Source organism: Pleurodeles waltl, chromosome 12 (assembly GCF_031143425.1).
Source record: "Pleurodeles waltl isolate 20211129_DDA chromosome 12, aPleWal1.hap1.20221129, whole genome shotgun sequence".
NCBI classification, from domain to species: Eukaryota; Metazoa; Chordata; class Amphibia; order Caudata; family Salamandridae; genus Pleurodeles; species Pleurodeles waltl.
The window spans coordinates 523684658-523697878 of NC_090451.1; the positions used below are offsets into that span (position 1 = coordinate 523684658).

At 49.0% G+C, this 13221-nt stretch overlaps 1 protein-coding gene across 1 annotated transcript in view; it reads right to left on the reverse strand.

Annotated features, from left to right (window-relative positions):
* Positions 1–13221, reverse strand: part of CNOT1 (CCR4-NOT transcription complex subunit 1) — a 1177977-nt gene that overhangs the window by 348347 nt on the left and 816409 nt on the right. The window contains exon 37 of the mRNA XM_069215998.1: positions 5722–5861. Within this exon, the coding sequence (XP_069072099.1) occupies positions 5722–5861 (140 nt within the window). The remainder of the gene's footprint in view (positions 1–5721; positions 5862–13221) is intronic.

Here is a 13221-nt window from a genome sequence, read left to right on the forward strand (position 1 = left end):
TCAGGCCCTCTATTCTAGTCCCATTAATTAAGAGTTGCTGTCTGTATTTTTGCATGTTAGGCGGCCAGACAGCTAGTGTGGCTAAATCCACCCCACCCTCAGAAACTAGAGTAGCTTCAGTGTGGACCCTGATTTGCTCTGGGCACACTGTTGATCCCACTTGGAGACTAGCCATACCAGTGTTACCTGGATGGGAGTTTGGAGTGGAACTTTTCTTGGGACAGGCCTTGTCTCCAGTTTGGTGTCCATGCTGTTTACAGCTATGACACCAGGCCTTTTTGGGATCAAAGTTTTTACCCTTGTACCCATTGTTTTGTGAAGAGGCTCTGGGCCCACCCTCCTGAGCAGGTTTTTGGGGGCCTGTAGAAGACTCTTTACTATTTTTAGTTTTGGTTGTCTCATCACCCTTCCCCTGGGGAGTCTTTGTGACCCCTTTCTTTTGGTCACCCCCTGTTGAAGTCTTGGACACCCTTGTCTTGACCCAATGGTCCGCCTTCTTTCCCAATTCTTGGGGAGAAATTGGTCCTAGGTCTACCAGATGCTGATGCAGTTTATCATTGAAACAATTACTCAATAGGTGTTCTTTCACAAATAAATTGTACAGCCCATCATAATTACTTACACCACTGCCTTGAATCCAACCATCTAGTGTTTTCACTGAGTAGTCAACAAAGTCAACCCAGGTCTGGCTCGAGGATTTTTGAGCCCCCCTGAACCTAATCCTGTACTCCTCAGTGGAGAATCCAAAGCCCTCAATCAGGGTACCCTTCATGAGGTCATAAGATTCTGCATCTTTTCCAGAGAGTGTGAGGAGTCTATCCCTACACTTTCCAGTGAACATTTCCCAAAGGAGAGCACCCCAGTGAGATCTGTTCACTTTTCTGGTTACACAAGCCCTCTCAAAAGCTGTGAACCATTTGGTGATGTCATCACCATCTTCATATTTTGTCACAATCCCTTTGGGGATTTTTAACATGTCAGGAGAATCTCTGACCCTATTTATATTGCTGCCACCATTGATGGGTCCTAGGCCCATCTCTTGTCTTTCCCTTTCTATGGCTAGGAGCTGTCTCTCTAAAGCCAATCTTTTGGCCATCCTGGCTAACAGGAGGTCATCTTCACTGAGAGCATCCTCAGTGATTTCAGAAATGTGGGACCCTCCTGTGAGGGACTCACTATTTCTGACTAACACAGTTGGAGACAGGACTTGAGGGGTCCTGTTCTCCCTATTTAGGACTGGAGGAGGGACATTGGCCTCCAAGTCACTAATTTCTTCCTCTGTGAGGTCATCATCAGAGGGGTTGGCTTTTTCAAACTCTGCCAACAGCTCCTGGAGCTGAATTTTGGTAGGTCTGGAGCCAATGGTTATTTTTTTGATATTACAGAGAGACCTTAGCTCCCTCATCTTAAGATGGAGGTAAGGTGTGGTGTCGAGTTCCACCACATTCATCTCTGTATCAGACATTATTCTGCTAAGAGTTGGAATACTTTTTTAAGAATCTAAAACTGTTTCTAGAATCTAATTTCAAACTTTTAACAAACTTTTAAACTCTAAAAGACAATGCTAAACAGGGACTTAACACACAAGGCCCTAGCAGGACTTTTAAGAATTTAGAAAAATTTCAAATTGCAAAAATGAATTTCTAATGACAATTTTGGAATTTGTCGTGTGATCAGGTATTGGCTGAGTAGTCCAGCAAATGCAAAGTCTTGTACCCCACCGCTGATCCACCAATGTAGGAAGTTGGCTCTGTATGTGCTATTTCAAAGTAAGGAATAGCATGCACAGAGTCCAAGGGTTCCCCTTAGAGGTAAAATAGTGGTAAAAATAGATAATACTAATGCTCTATTTTGTGGTAGTGTGGTCGAGCAGTAGGCTTATCCAAGGAGTAGTGTTAAGCATTTGTTGTACATACACATAGACAATAAATGAGGTACACACACTCAGAGACAAATCCAGCCAATAGGTTTTTGTATAGAAAAATATCTTTTCTTAGTTTATTTTAAGAACCACAGGTTCAAATTCTACATGTAATATCTCATTCGAAAGGTATTGCAGGTAAGTACTTTAGGAACTTTAAATCATAAAAATTGCATGTATACTTTACAAGTTATTGACAAATAGCTGTTTTAAAAGTGGACACTTAGTGCAATGTTCACAGTTCCTGGGGGAGGTAAGTTTTTGTTAGTTTTACCAGGTAAGTAAGACACTTACAGGGTTCAGTTCTTGGTCCAAGGTAGCCCACCGTTGGGGGTTCAGAGCAACCCCAAAGTCACCACACCAGCAGCTCAGGGCCGGTCAGGTGCAGAGTTCCAAGTGGTGCCCAAAACACATAGGCTAGAATGGAGAGAAGGGGGTGCCCCGGTTCCGGTCTGCTTGCAGGTAAGTACCCGCGTCTTCGGAGGGCAGACCAGGGGGGTTTTGTAGGGCACCGGGGGGGACACAAGCCCACACAGAAATTTCACCCTCAGCAGCGCGGGGGCGGCCGGGTGCAGTGTAGAAACAAGCGTCGGGTTCGCAATGTTAGTCTATGAGAGATCTCGGGATCTCTTCAGCGCTGCAGGCAGGCAAGGGGGGGATTCCTCGGGGAAACCTCCACTTGGGCAAGGGAGAGGGACTCCTGGGGGTCACTCCTCTAGTGAAAGCCCGGTCCTTCAGGTCCTGGGGGCTGCGGGTGCAGGGTCTCTCCCAGGCGTCGGGACTTAGGTTTCAGAGAGTCGCGGTCAGGGGAAGCCTCGGGATTCCCTCTGCAGGCGGCGCTGTGGGGGCTCAGGGGGGACAGGTTTTGGTACTCACAGTATCAGAGTAGTCCTGGGGTCCCTCCTGAGGTGTTGGATCTCCACCAGCCGAGTCGGGGTCGCCGGGTGCAGTGTTGCAAGTCTCACGCTTCTTGCGGGGAGCTTGCAGGGTTCTTTCAAGGCTGCTGGAAACAAAGTTGCAGCCTTTCTTGGAGCAGGTCCGCTGTCCTCAGGAGTTTCTTGTCTTTTCGAAGCAGGGGCAGTCCTCAGAGGATGTCGAGGTCGCTGGTCCCTTTGGAAGGCGTCGCTGGAGCAGGATCTTTGGAAGGCAGGAGACAGGCCGGTGAGTTTCTGGAGCCAAGGCAGTTGTCGTCTTCTGGTCTTCCTCTGCAGGGGTTTTCAGCTAGGCAGTCCTTCTTCTTGTAGTTTGCAGGAATCTAATTTTCTAGGGTTCAGGGTAGCCCTTAAATACTAAATTTAAGGGTGTGTTTAGGTCTGGGGGGTTAGTAGCCAATGGCTACTAGCCCTGAGGGTGGGTACACCCTCTTTGTGCCTCCTCCCAAGGGGAGGGGGTCACAATCCTAACCCTATTGGGGGAATCCTCCATCTGCAAGATGGAGGATTTCTAAAAGTTAGAGTCACTTCAGCTCAGGACACCTTAGGGGCTGTCCTGACTGGCCAGTGACTCCTCCTTGTTGCTTTCTTTGTTCCCTCCAGCCTTGCCGCCAAAAGTGGGGGCCGTGGCCGGAGGGGGCGGGCAACTCCACTAAGCTGGAGTGCCCTGCTGGGCTGTGACAAAGGGGTGAGCCTTTGAGGCTCACCGCCAGGTGTTACAGCTCCTGCCTGGGGGAGGTGTTAGCATCTCCACCCAGTGCAGGCTTTGTTACTGGCCTCAGAGTGACAAAGGCACTCTCCCCATGGGGCCAGCAACATGTCTCTGGTGTGGCAGGCTGCTGGAACTAGTCAGCCTACACAGACAGTCGGTTAAGTTTCAGGGGGCACCTCTAAGGTGCCCTCTGTGGTGTATTTTACAATAAAATGTACACTGGCATCAGTGTGCATTTATTGTGCTGAGAAGTTTGATACCAAACTTCCCAGTTTTCAGTGTAGCCATTATGGTGCTGTGGAGTTCGTGTTTGACAGACTCCCAGACCATATACTCTTATGGCTACCCTGCACTTACAATGTCTAAGGTTTTGGTTAGACACTGTAGGGGTACCATGCTCATGCACTGGTACCCTCACCTATGGTATAGTGCACCCTGCCTTAGGGCTGTAAGGCCTGCTAGAGGGGTGGCTTACCTATACTGCATAGGCAGTGAGAGGCTGGCATGGCACCCTGAGGGGAGTGCCATGTCGACTTACTCGTTTTGTCCTCACTAGCACACACAAGCTGGCAAGCAGTGTGTCTGTGCTGAGTGAGAGGTCTCCAGGGTGGCATAAGACATGCTGCAGCCCTTAGAGACCTTCCTTGGCATCAGGGCCCTTGGTACTAGAAGTACCAGTTACAAGGGACTTATCTGGATGCCAGGGTCTGCCAATTGTGGATACAAAAGTACAGGTTAGGGAAAGAACACTGGTGCTGGGGCCTGGTTAGCAGGCCTCAGCACACTTTCAATTGTAAACATAGCATCAGCAAAGGCAAAAAGTCAGGGGGCAACCATGCCAAGGAGGCATTTCCTTACACAGAGTCTTCTTGGAGTGGAAGGATCGGGCTGCCTCGCAGGTATCTTCTTGTGGTCTGGAGAAAGGCAGAGGTTACACACCGAGGGCTGGTCAGTGTAGGAGAGTTTAGCATGGCACACAGGGTAGAATCGAATCGGAGTCCGATCCATGAGCCTGTGACGCAGTAGGCCCAAGAAGACCAAATAAGGACGCGTGCGCCCGAAAGGGTGTTTAAATCAATCCCAACGCAACATTCGGATCGAGCTTAGTAAGGAAAACGCGTTAGAAAACAATACCGAAGTTTAAAGGAAAGAGAGAAGTTCAGATAGTACTGAACCGAGATCTACCTGAGCGAAAAGGAACAGATCCGAACCCAACGGCGGAAAAAACAAACAAACAAAGGGCTTGATGCCCATGCGCACTATCACAGAGAGGGGGAGTCACTCGAACTCGTGACTCAAAAAAGCTTCTTAGAAGAAAAACAACTTGTAACACTCCGAGCCCAAAACTAGATGGTGAACTTACGCAAAGTATGTGTATCTGCAGCTACACATGCCATCTAACACACACACTTTTTTTTGTTGTTGTTGAGAAAAGCAAGTCAAAAGGTCTGAGAAGCGGTAACTAAAAGGCATAGTTAGACAAATAGTTAGACTCAATCATTAGATGGAACAATGATCATTATCAGAATATAGAACATGTTCACATTCCAAAACAAATAGCTTGCAAATGATGCATTGTGCAATAAACATTCCTATCAACTGTTCCTAAAAATTCACAGAACACAGCTCATAGATTGAGATGGTTCACTCTTGGAAGTTAGGTTTTTTTTGTTGCACCATAGCGTAACCTGCACTAATCCGTAGCACAGGGTTAAAAATGGTGCAGACTGGATTAACAAGCAGTACAAATGACTTAACGTCTGACAACAGGTATCAAATAGAAATGCAAAACTTTAGGCATCATTCCAGTTCTAAAATAAACTAGTCAGGGACAGCACAATCTGTTTCTCAAAAAAATCCAGACTAGTAGACATCTAAGCAGCAACCTTAAGTTTTAAAGTAAGAAGCAGAGGCATTTAATGCAGATAATCTGCATTCCCTTTAGAGGGAGCATGAATTTGATACAACCTTGTGCACAGTGGTGTAACATAAGCCCCTGCAGCCCCAAGTTACAGGGGGCCCCCTCAGCAAAAGCGTAGGTCGTGGGCTGGGGAGGGAGGTCACCTCCATGACTTTGCAGGGGGGGGGTCCCCTCAAGTTTTGATATGCATCTGATTGTGCTTGTAAACGTTATCACCCATTCGAACAGTACACACCGGGTAATTTGCTTGTTGCACCACGGTGACCCATATGCCCTGCCATCCTGCAGGGCCTTCAATACAAGTAGATGGCACTCACGGTACCGGAGAGGGTCTGCATCTGCTCCACTGGTTGCATCCAATAACCCTTCCACAGCCTAAGACAAAAACCGAACAACTATTATCAGATTTAGAATACAAAATGGTCAATACATAGCCAAAACAACCAACAAGTTACAAACAATTGGTAATGCTGTTTGGATACTCTAACCACATATTCCTCACCTTAGAAGCCCCACCACCCAGGAGTTTGACTGGATCCAAAAATGTCTTTAGCAGTGCTCTTGCACATGTGGCTCCACAAAGCAAAAGTGACAAGGCAGAGTCACATAAGCACCACCCCTGCTTGCTGACGTCAGTGTCTTTTCCCTTTCCACAGCCTTAGATACAGAACATGAATAATCATTGGCAACAGCGTGCCGAATACTAATTCAGATTGCTGTAAAATGTTAAACAGGCCATTCTACAACAGGGAGGTGGAAAGACAGTGTGGATTCTGCAGTTAGATAGGCTGTAGGAAAGTGTAAACCAGTCCACACCTGTTCAGGGACACCCCCCCCCCCCCCCCCAGTCCCTGCTCTGGCGTGAAACTGAACAATGGAAAGGGAAATGACCATTCCTATGCCCATCACCACCCCAGGGATGGTGCTCAGAGCTCCTGTAGAGGGTCCCTGGATTCTGCCATATTGATTCCAAGGTTGGCAGGTGTAGGAAGTTGGCTCTGTATGTGCTATTTCAAAGTAAGGAATAGCATGCACAGAGTCCAAGGGTTCCCCTTAGAGGTAAAATAGTGGTAAAAATAGATAATACTAATGCTCTATTTTGTGGTAGTGTGGTCGAGCAGTAGGCTTATCCAAGGTGTAGTGTTAAGCATTTGTTGTACATACACATAGACAATAAATGAGGTACACACACTCAGAGACAAATCCAGCCAATAGGTTTTGTTATAGAAAAATATCTTTTCTTAGTTTATTTTAAGAACCACAGGTTCAAATTTTACATGTAATAGCTCTTTTGAAAGGTATTGCAGGTAAGTACTCTAGGAACTTTGAATCATTACTTTAGCATGTATACTTTTCAAGTTATTCACAAATAGCTATTTTAAAAGTGGACACAGTGCAATTTTCACAGTTCCTGGGGGAGGTAAGTTTTTGTTAGTTTTACCAGGTAAGTAAGATACTTACAGGGTTCAGTTCTTGGTCCAAGGTAGCCCACCGTTGGGGGTTCAGAGCAACCCCAAAGTTACCACACCAGCAGCTCAGGGCCGGTCAGGTGCAGAGTTCAAAGTGGTGCCCAAAACGCATAGGCTTCAATGGAGAGAAGGGGGTGCCCCGGTTCCAGTCTGCCAGCAGGTAAGTACCCGCGTCTTCGGAGGGCAGACCAGGGGGGTTTTGTAGGGCACCGGGGGGGACACAAGCCCACACAGAAATTTCACCCTCAGCGGCGCGGGGGCGGCCGGGTGCAGTGTTAGAACAGGCGTCGGGTTCGCAATGTAAGTCAATGAGAGATCAAGGGATCTCTTCAGCGCTGCAGGCAGGCAAGGGGGGGCTTCCTCGGGGAAACCTCCACTTGGGCAAGGGAGAGGGACTCCTGGGGGTCACTTCTGCAGTGAAAGTCCGGTCCTTCAGGTCCTGGGGGCTGCGGGTGCAGGGTCTTTTCCAGGCGTCGGGACTTAGGTTTCAGAGAGTCGCGGTCAGGGGAAGCCTCGGGATTCCCTCTGCAGGCGGCGCTGTGGGGGCTCAGGGGGGACAGGTTTTGGTACTCACAGTCGTAGAGTAGTCCGGGGGTCCTCCCTGAGGTGTTGGTTCTCCACCAGCCGAGTCGGGGTCGCCGGGTGCAGTGTTGCAAGTCTCACGCTTCTTGCGGGGAGTTGCAGGGTTCTTTAAAGCTGCTTCTTGAAACAAAGTTGCAGTCTTTTTGGAGCAGGTCCGCTGTCCTCGGGAGTTTCTTGTCGTCGTCGAAGCAGGGCAGTCCTCAGAGGATTCAGAGGTCGCTGGTCCCTTTGGAAGGCGTCGCTGGAGCAGAGTTCTTTGGAAGGCAGGAGACAGGCCGGTGAGTTTCTGGAGCCAAGGCAGTTGTTGTCTTCTGGTCTTCCTCTGCAGGGGTTTTCAGCTGGGCAGTCCTTCTTCTTGTTGTTGCAGGAATCTAATTTTCTAGGGTTCAGGGTAGCCCTTAAATACTAAATTTAAGGGCGTGTTTAGGTCTGGGGGGTTAGTAGCCAATGGCTACTAGCCCTGAGGGTGGGTACACCCTCTTTGTGCCTCCTCCCAAGGGGAGGGGGTCACAATCCTAACCCTATTGGGGGAATCCTCCATCTGCAAGATGGAGGATTTCTAAAAGTTAGTCACCTCAGCTCAGGACACCTTAGGAGCTGTCCTGACTGGCCAGTGACTCCTCCTTGTTGCTTTCTTTGTTCCCTCGAGCCTTGCCGCCAAAAGTGGGGGCCGTGGCCGGAGGGGGCGGGCAACTCCACTAAGCTGGAGTGCCCTGCTGGGCTGTGACAAAGGGGTGAGCCTTTGAGGCTCACCGCCAGGTGTCACAGCTCCTGCCTGGGGGAGGTGTTAGCATCTCCACCCAGTGCAGGCTTTGTTACTGGCCTCAGAGTGACAAAGGCACTCTCCCCATGGGGCCAGCAACATGTCTAGTGTGGCAGGCTGCTGGAACTAGTCAGCCTACACAGACAGTCGGTTAAGTTTCAGGGGGCACCTCTAAGGTGCCCTCTGGGGTGTATTTTGCAATAAAATGTACACTGGCATTAGTGTGCATTTATTGTGCTGAGAAGTTTGATACCAAACTTCCCAGTTTTCAGTGTAGCCATTATGGTGCTGTGGAGTTCGTGTTTGACAAACTCCCAGACCATATACTCTTATGGCTACCCTGCACTTACAATGTCTAAGGTTTTGCTTAGACACTGTAGGGGTACAGTGCTCATGCACTGGTACCCTCACCTATGGTATAGTGCACCCTGCCTTGGGGCTGTAAGGCCTGCTAGAGGGGTGTCTTACCTATACTGCATAGGCAGTGAGAGGCTGGCATGGCACCCTGAGGGGAGTGCCATGTCGACTTACTCATTTTGTTCTCACTAGCACACACAGGCTTGTAAGCAGTGTGTCTGTGCTGAGTGAGGGGTCTCTAGGGTGGCATAATACATGCTGCAGCCCTTAGAGACCTTCCCTGGCATCAGGGCCCTTGGTACCAGAGGTACCAGTTACAAGGGACTTATCTGGATGCCAGGGTGTGCCAATTGTGGGATCAATGGTACATTTTAGGTGAAAGAACACTGGTGCTGGGGCCTGGTTAGCAGGGTCCCAGCACACTTCTCAGTCAAGTCAGCATCAGTATCAGGCAAAAAGTGGGGGGTAACTGCAACAGGGAGCCATTTCTTTACAGCAGGGAACTCTGGGAGCATCAGAATGCCCAGGCCAGGCACGTGACAGAGGCTCCCTCTAATAGGTAGTTACCTGGTTAGGTAACCAAACCCCCTGTTTGGGCTTTATAGGGTCTGCCTCTGGGATGGGTCCTCAGATTCGGCTTGCAAGACTCCAGCAGGACTCCTCTGCAAGAAAACACGTTACTTACCTGTAACTACAGTTATTCAGTATTGGTATCTTTCCTAAATTCACATGTTTGAATCATCCCCGAAGTGGGAGTCCCACAGTACATGAAAAGCAGTAAGCACCCAAAAAAAATCCCATAGGCTATAATGCTAATCAAATGACTCATATAGCCTATCTTTGTCCTTTTGTGAAAGGACCCAAACTTGGCTCCTGGCCAATCAGGCACCAGCACCCTCTAGAATACTCTTTAGAGAGGCTCTTTCCCTCAGACATTCCAGTACCAGAGTGAAGACTAAGGGCCATATGTACGAACACTTTTTCCCATAGAAACAGAATGGGTAAAAACCTTTGCTACATCTGGCCCTATGTCCTGAGAAGGAAATGCAAAAGCCTCTAAGGGGAGGAGGGTGGGTTGCATGTGAATTTATGAAAGATACCAATACTGGATAACTGTAGCTACAGTTAAGTAACTTGTTTTCTTATTCCATATTGGATCTTTCATACATTCACATGCTTGAATCTGAATAGCCAGCAGTACTCCTAATAAACGTTATGCCCGCAGTGGATGGTGGGTGCGAGCACTGTAATCCTTTTACTTATAGTACCAAATAACATATCAATAAATCTTGCTCTACACGCATAGAACATATCAAACAATTGCATAGCAATTATAGACTATTATATATAGAGTTCGGTCTACACATTAAAGGAAAGATCTCAACTTAATGAAATAGATGACGTAGGACCACCTGTTCAACAAGAGAATCAGTTCTTTGTGACGATTCCAAACAGTAGTGCTGCACAAAAGTGTAGTCTTCCACGTTGCAGCCTGACATCTCTTATCCAAGGTAATCCCTTGAAACAAATCTGCATATGTGGAGACTGCTCTTGTAGAGTGCGCTCTTGGGCACTTAGTCAATGATTTTCCCGCATTTGTGTGGCAAAACTGAATGGTGGATGCAATCCACCGAGCTATGGTAGCCTAAGTGACCTCTGTCCCTTGCCGTCCTTGAGCTTATGAGACTAGCAGCTAGTCTGTCTTCCGGAGCTGCTTAGTACGCTGAAGGTAAAATTTCAAGCATCTATTGATGTCTAGTGAGTGAAGAGTCTTTTCTGCTATTGTTGACCGATTCGGGAAAAAGGTTCTTAATATCACTGGCTCGTTCGAGTGAAAGGATGAAGGCACTTTAGGAATGTATCTCGGGTTTGTTCTAAGAAGAACAAAGTCGTCTGAAAAGATGAGGTAGGTGTGAGGAAATGCCTCCTTGGCATGGTTACCCCCTAACGTTTTGTCTTTGCTGATGCTAAGTTATGATTTGAAAGTGTGCTGGGACCCTGCTAACCAGGCCCCAGCACTAGTGTTCTTTTCCTAAACTGCACTTTTGTCTCCACAACTGGCACAACCCTGGCACTCACGTAAGTCCCTTGTGTAAGGAAATGCCTCCTTGGCATGGTTACCCCCTGACTTTTTGCCTTTGCTGATGCTATGTTTTGAATTGAAAGTGTGCTGAGGCCTGCTAACCAGGCCCCAGCACCAGTGTTCTTTCCCTAACCTGTACTTTTGATTCCACAATTGGCACACCCTGGCATCCAGATAAGTCCCTTGTAACTGGTACCTCTGGTACCAAGGGCCCTGATGCCAGGGAAGGTCTCTAAGGGCTGCAGCATGTATTATGCCACCCTAAGAGACCCCTCACTCAGCACAGACACACTGCTTACCAGCTTGTGTGTGCTAGTGAGAACAAAATGAGTAAGTCGACATGGCACTCCCCTCAGGGTGCCATGCCAGCCTCTCACTGCCTATGCAGTATAGGTAAGACACCCCTCTAGCAGGCCTTACAGCCCTAAGGCAGGGTGCACTATACCATAGGTGAGGGTACCAGTGCATGAGCACTGTGCCCCTACAGTGTCTAAGCAAAACCTTAGACATTGTAAGTGCAGGGTAGCCATAAGAGTATATGGTCTGGGAGTCTGTTTTAAACGAACTCCACAGCACCATAATGGCTACACTGAAAACTGGGAAGTTTGGTATCAAACTTCTCAGCACAATAAATGCACACTGATGCCAGTGTACATTTTATTGTAAAATACACCACAGAGGGCACCTTAGAGGTGCCCCCTGAAACTTAACCGACTATCTGTGTAGGCTGACTGGTTCCAGCAGCCTGCCACACTAGAGACATGTTGCTGGCCCCATGGGGAGAGTGCCTTTGTCACTCTGAGGCCAGTAACAAAGCCTGCACTGGGTGGAGATGCTAACACCTCCCCCAGGCAGGAGCTGTAACACCTGGCGGTGAGCCTCAAAGGCTCACCCCTTTGTCACAGCCCAGCAGGGCACTCCAGCTTAGTGGAGTTGCCCGCCCCCTCCGGCCACGGCCCCCACTTTTGGCGGCAAGGCTGGAGGGAACAAAGAAAGCAACAAGGAGGAGTCACTGGCCAGTCAGGACAGCCCCTAAGGTGTCCTGAGCTGAGGTGACTAACTTTTAGAAATCCTCCATCTTGCAGATGGAGGATTCCCCCAATAGGATTAGGGATGTGACCCCCTCCCCTTGGGAGGAGGCACAAAGAGGGTGTACTCACCCTCAGGGCTAGTAGCCATTGGCTACTAACCCCCCAGACCTAAACACGCCCTTAAATTTAGTATTTAAGGGCTCTCCCTGAACCTAGAAATGAGATTCCTGCAACAACAACAAGAAGGACTGCCTAGCTGAAAACCCCTGCAGAGGAAGACCAGAAGACAACAACTGCCTTGGCTCCAGAAACTCACCGGCCTGTCTCCTGCCTTCCAAAGAACTCTGCTCCAGCGACGCCTTCCAAAGGGACCAGCGACCTCTGCATCCTCTGAGGACTGCCCTGCTTCGACGACGACAAGAAACTCCCGAGGACAGCGGACCTGCTCCAAAAAGACTGCAACTTTATCCAAAGGAGCAGCTTTAAAGAACCCTGCAATTTCCCCGCAAGAGGCGTGAGACTTGCAACACTGCACCCGGCGACCCCGACTCGGCTGGTGGAGAACCAACACCTCAGGGAGGACCCCCGGACTACTCTACGACTGTGAGTACCAAAACCTGTCCCCCCTGAGCCCCCACAGCGCCGCCTGCAGAGGGAATCCTGAGGCTTCCCCTGACCGCGACTCTCTGAAACCTAAGTCCCGACGCCTGGAAAAGACCCTGCACCCGCAGCCCCCAGGACCTGAAGGACCGGACTTTCACTGCAGAAGTGACCCCCAGGAGTCCCTCTCCCTTGCCCAAGTGGAGGTTTCCCCGAGGAAGCCCCCCCTTGCCTGCCTGCAGCGCTGAAGAGATCCCTTGATCTCTCATTGACTTCCATTGCGAACCCGACGCTTGTTCCAACACTGCACCCGGCCGCCCCCGCGCCGCTGAGGGTGAAATTTCTGTGTGGGCTTGTGTGTCCCCCGGTGCCCTACAAAACCCCCCTGGTCTGCCCTCCGAAGACGCGGGTACTTACCTGCTGGCAGACTGGAACCGGGGCACCCCCTTCTCTCCATTGAAGCCTATGCGTTTGGGCACCACTTTGAACTCTGCACCTGACCGGCCCTGAGCTGCTGGTGTGGTAACTTTGGGGTTGCTCTGAACCCCCAACGGTGGGCTACCTTGGACCAAGAACTGAACCCTGTAAGTGTCTTACTTACCTGGTAAAACTAACAAAAACTTACCTCCCCCAGGAACTGTGAAAATTGCACTAAGTGTCCACTTTTAAAATAGCTATTTGTGAATAACTTGAAAAGTATACATGCAATTGAAATGATTCAAAGTTCCTAATGTACTTACCTGCAATACCTTTCAAACAAGATATTACATGTTAAATTTGAACCTGTGGTTCTTAAAATAAACTAAGAAAAGATATTTTTCTATACAAAACCTATTGGCTGGATTTGTCT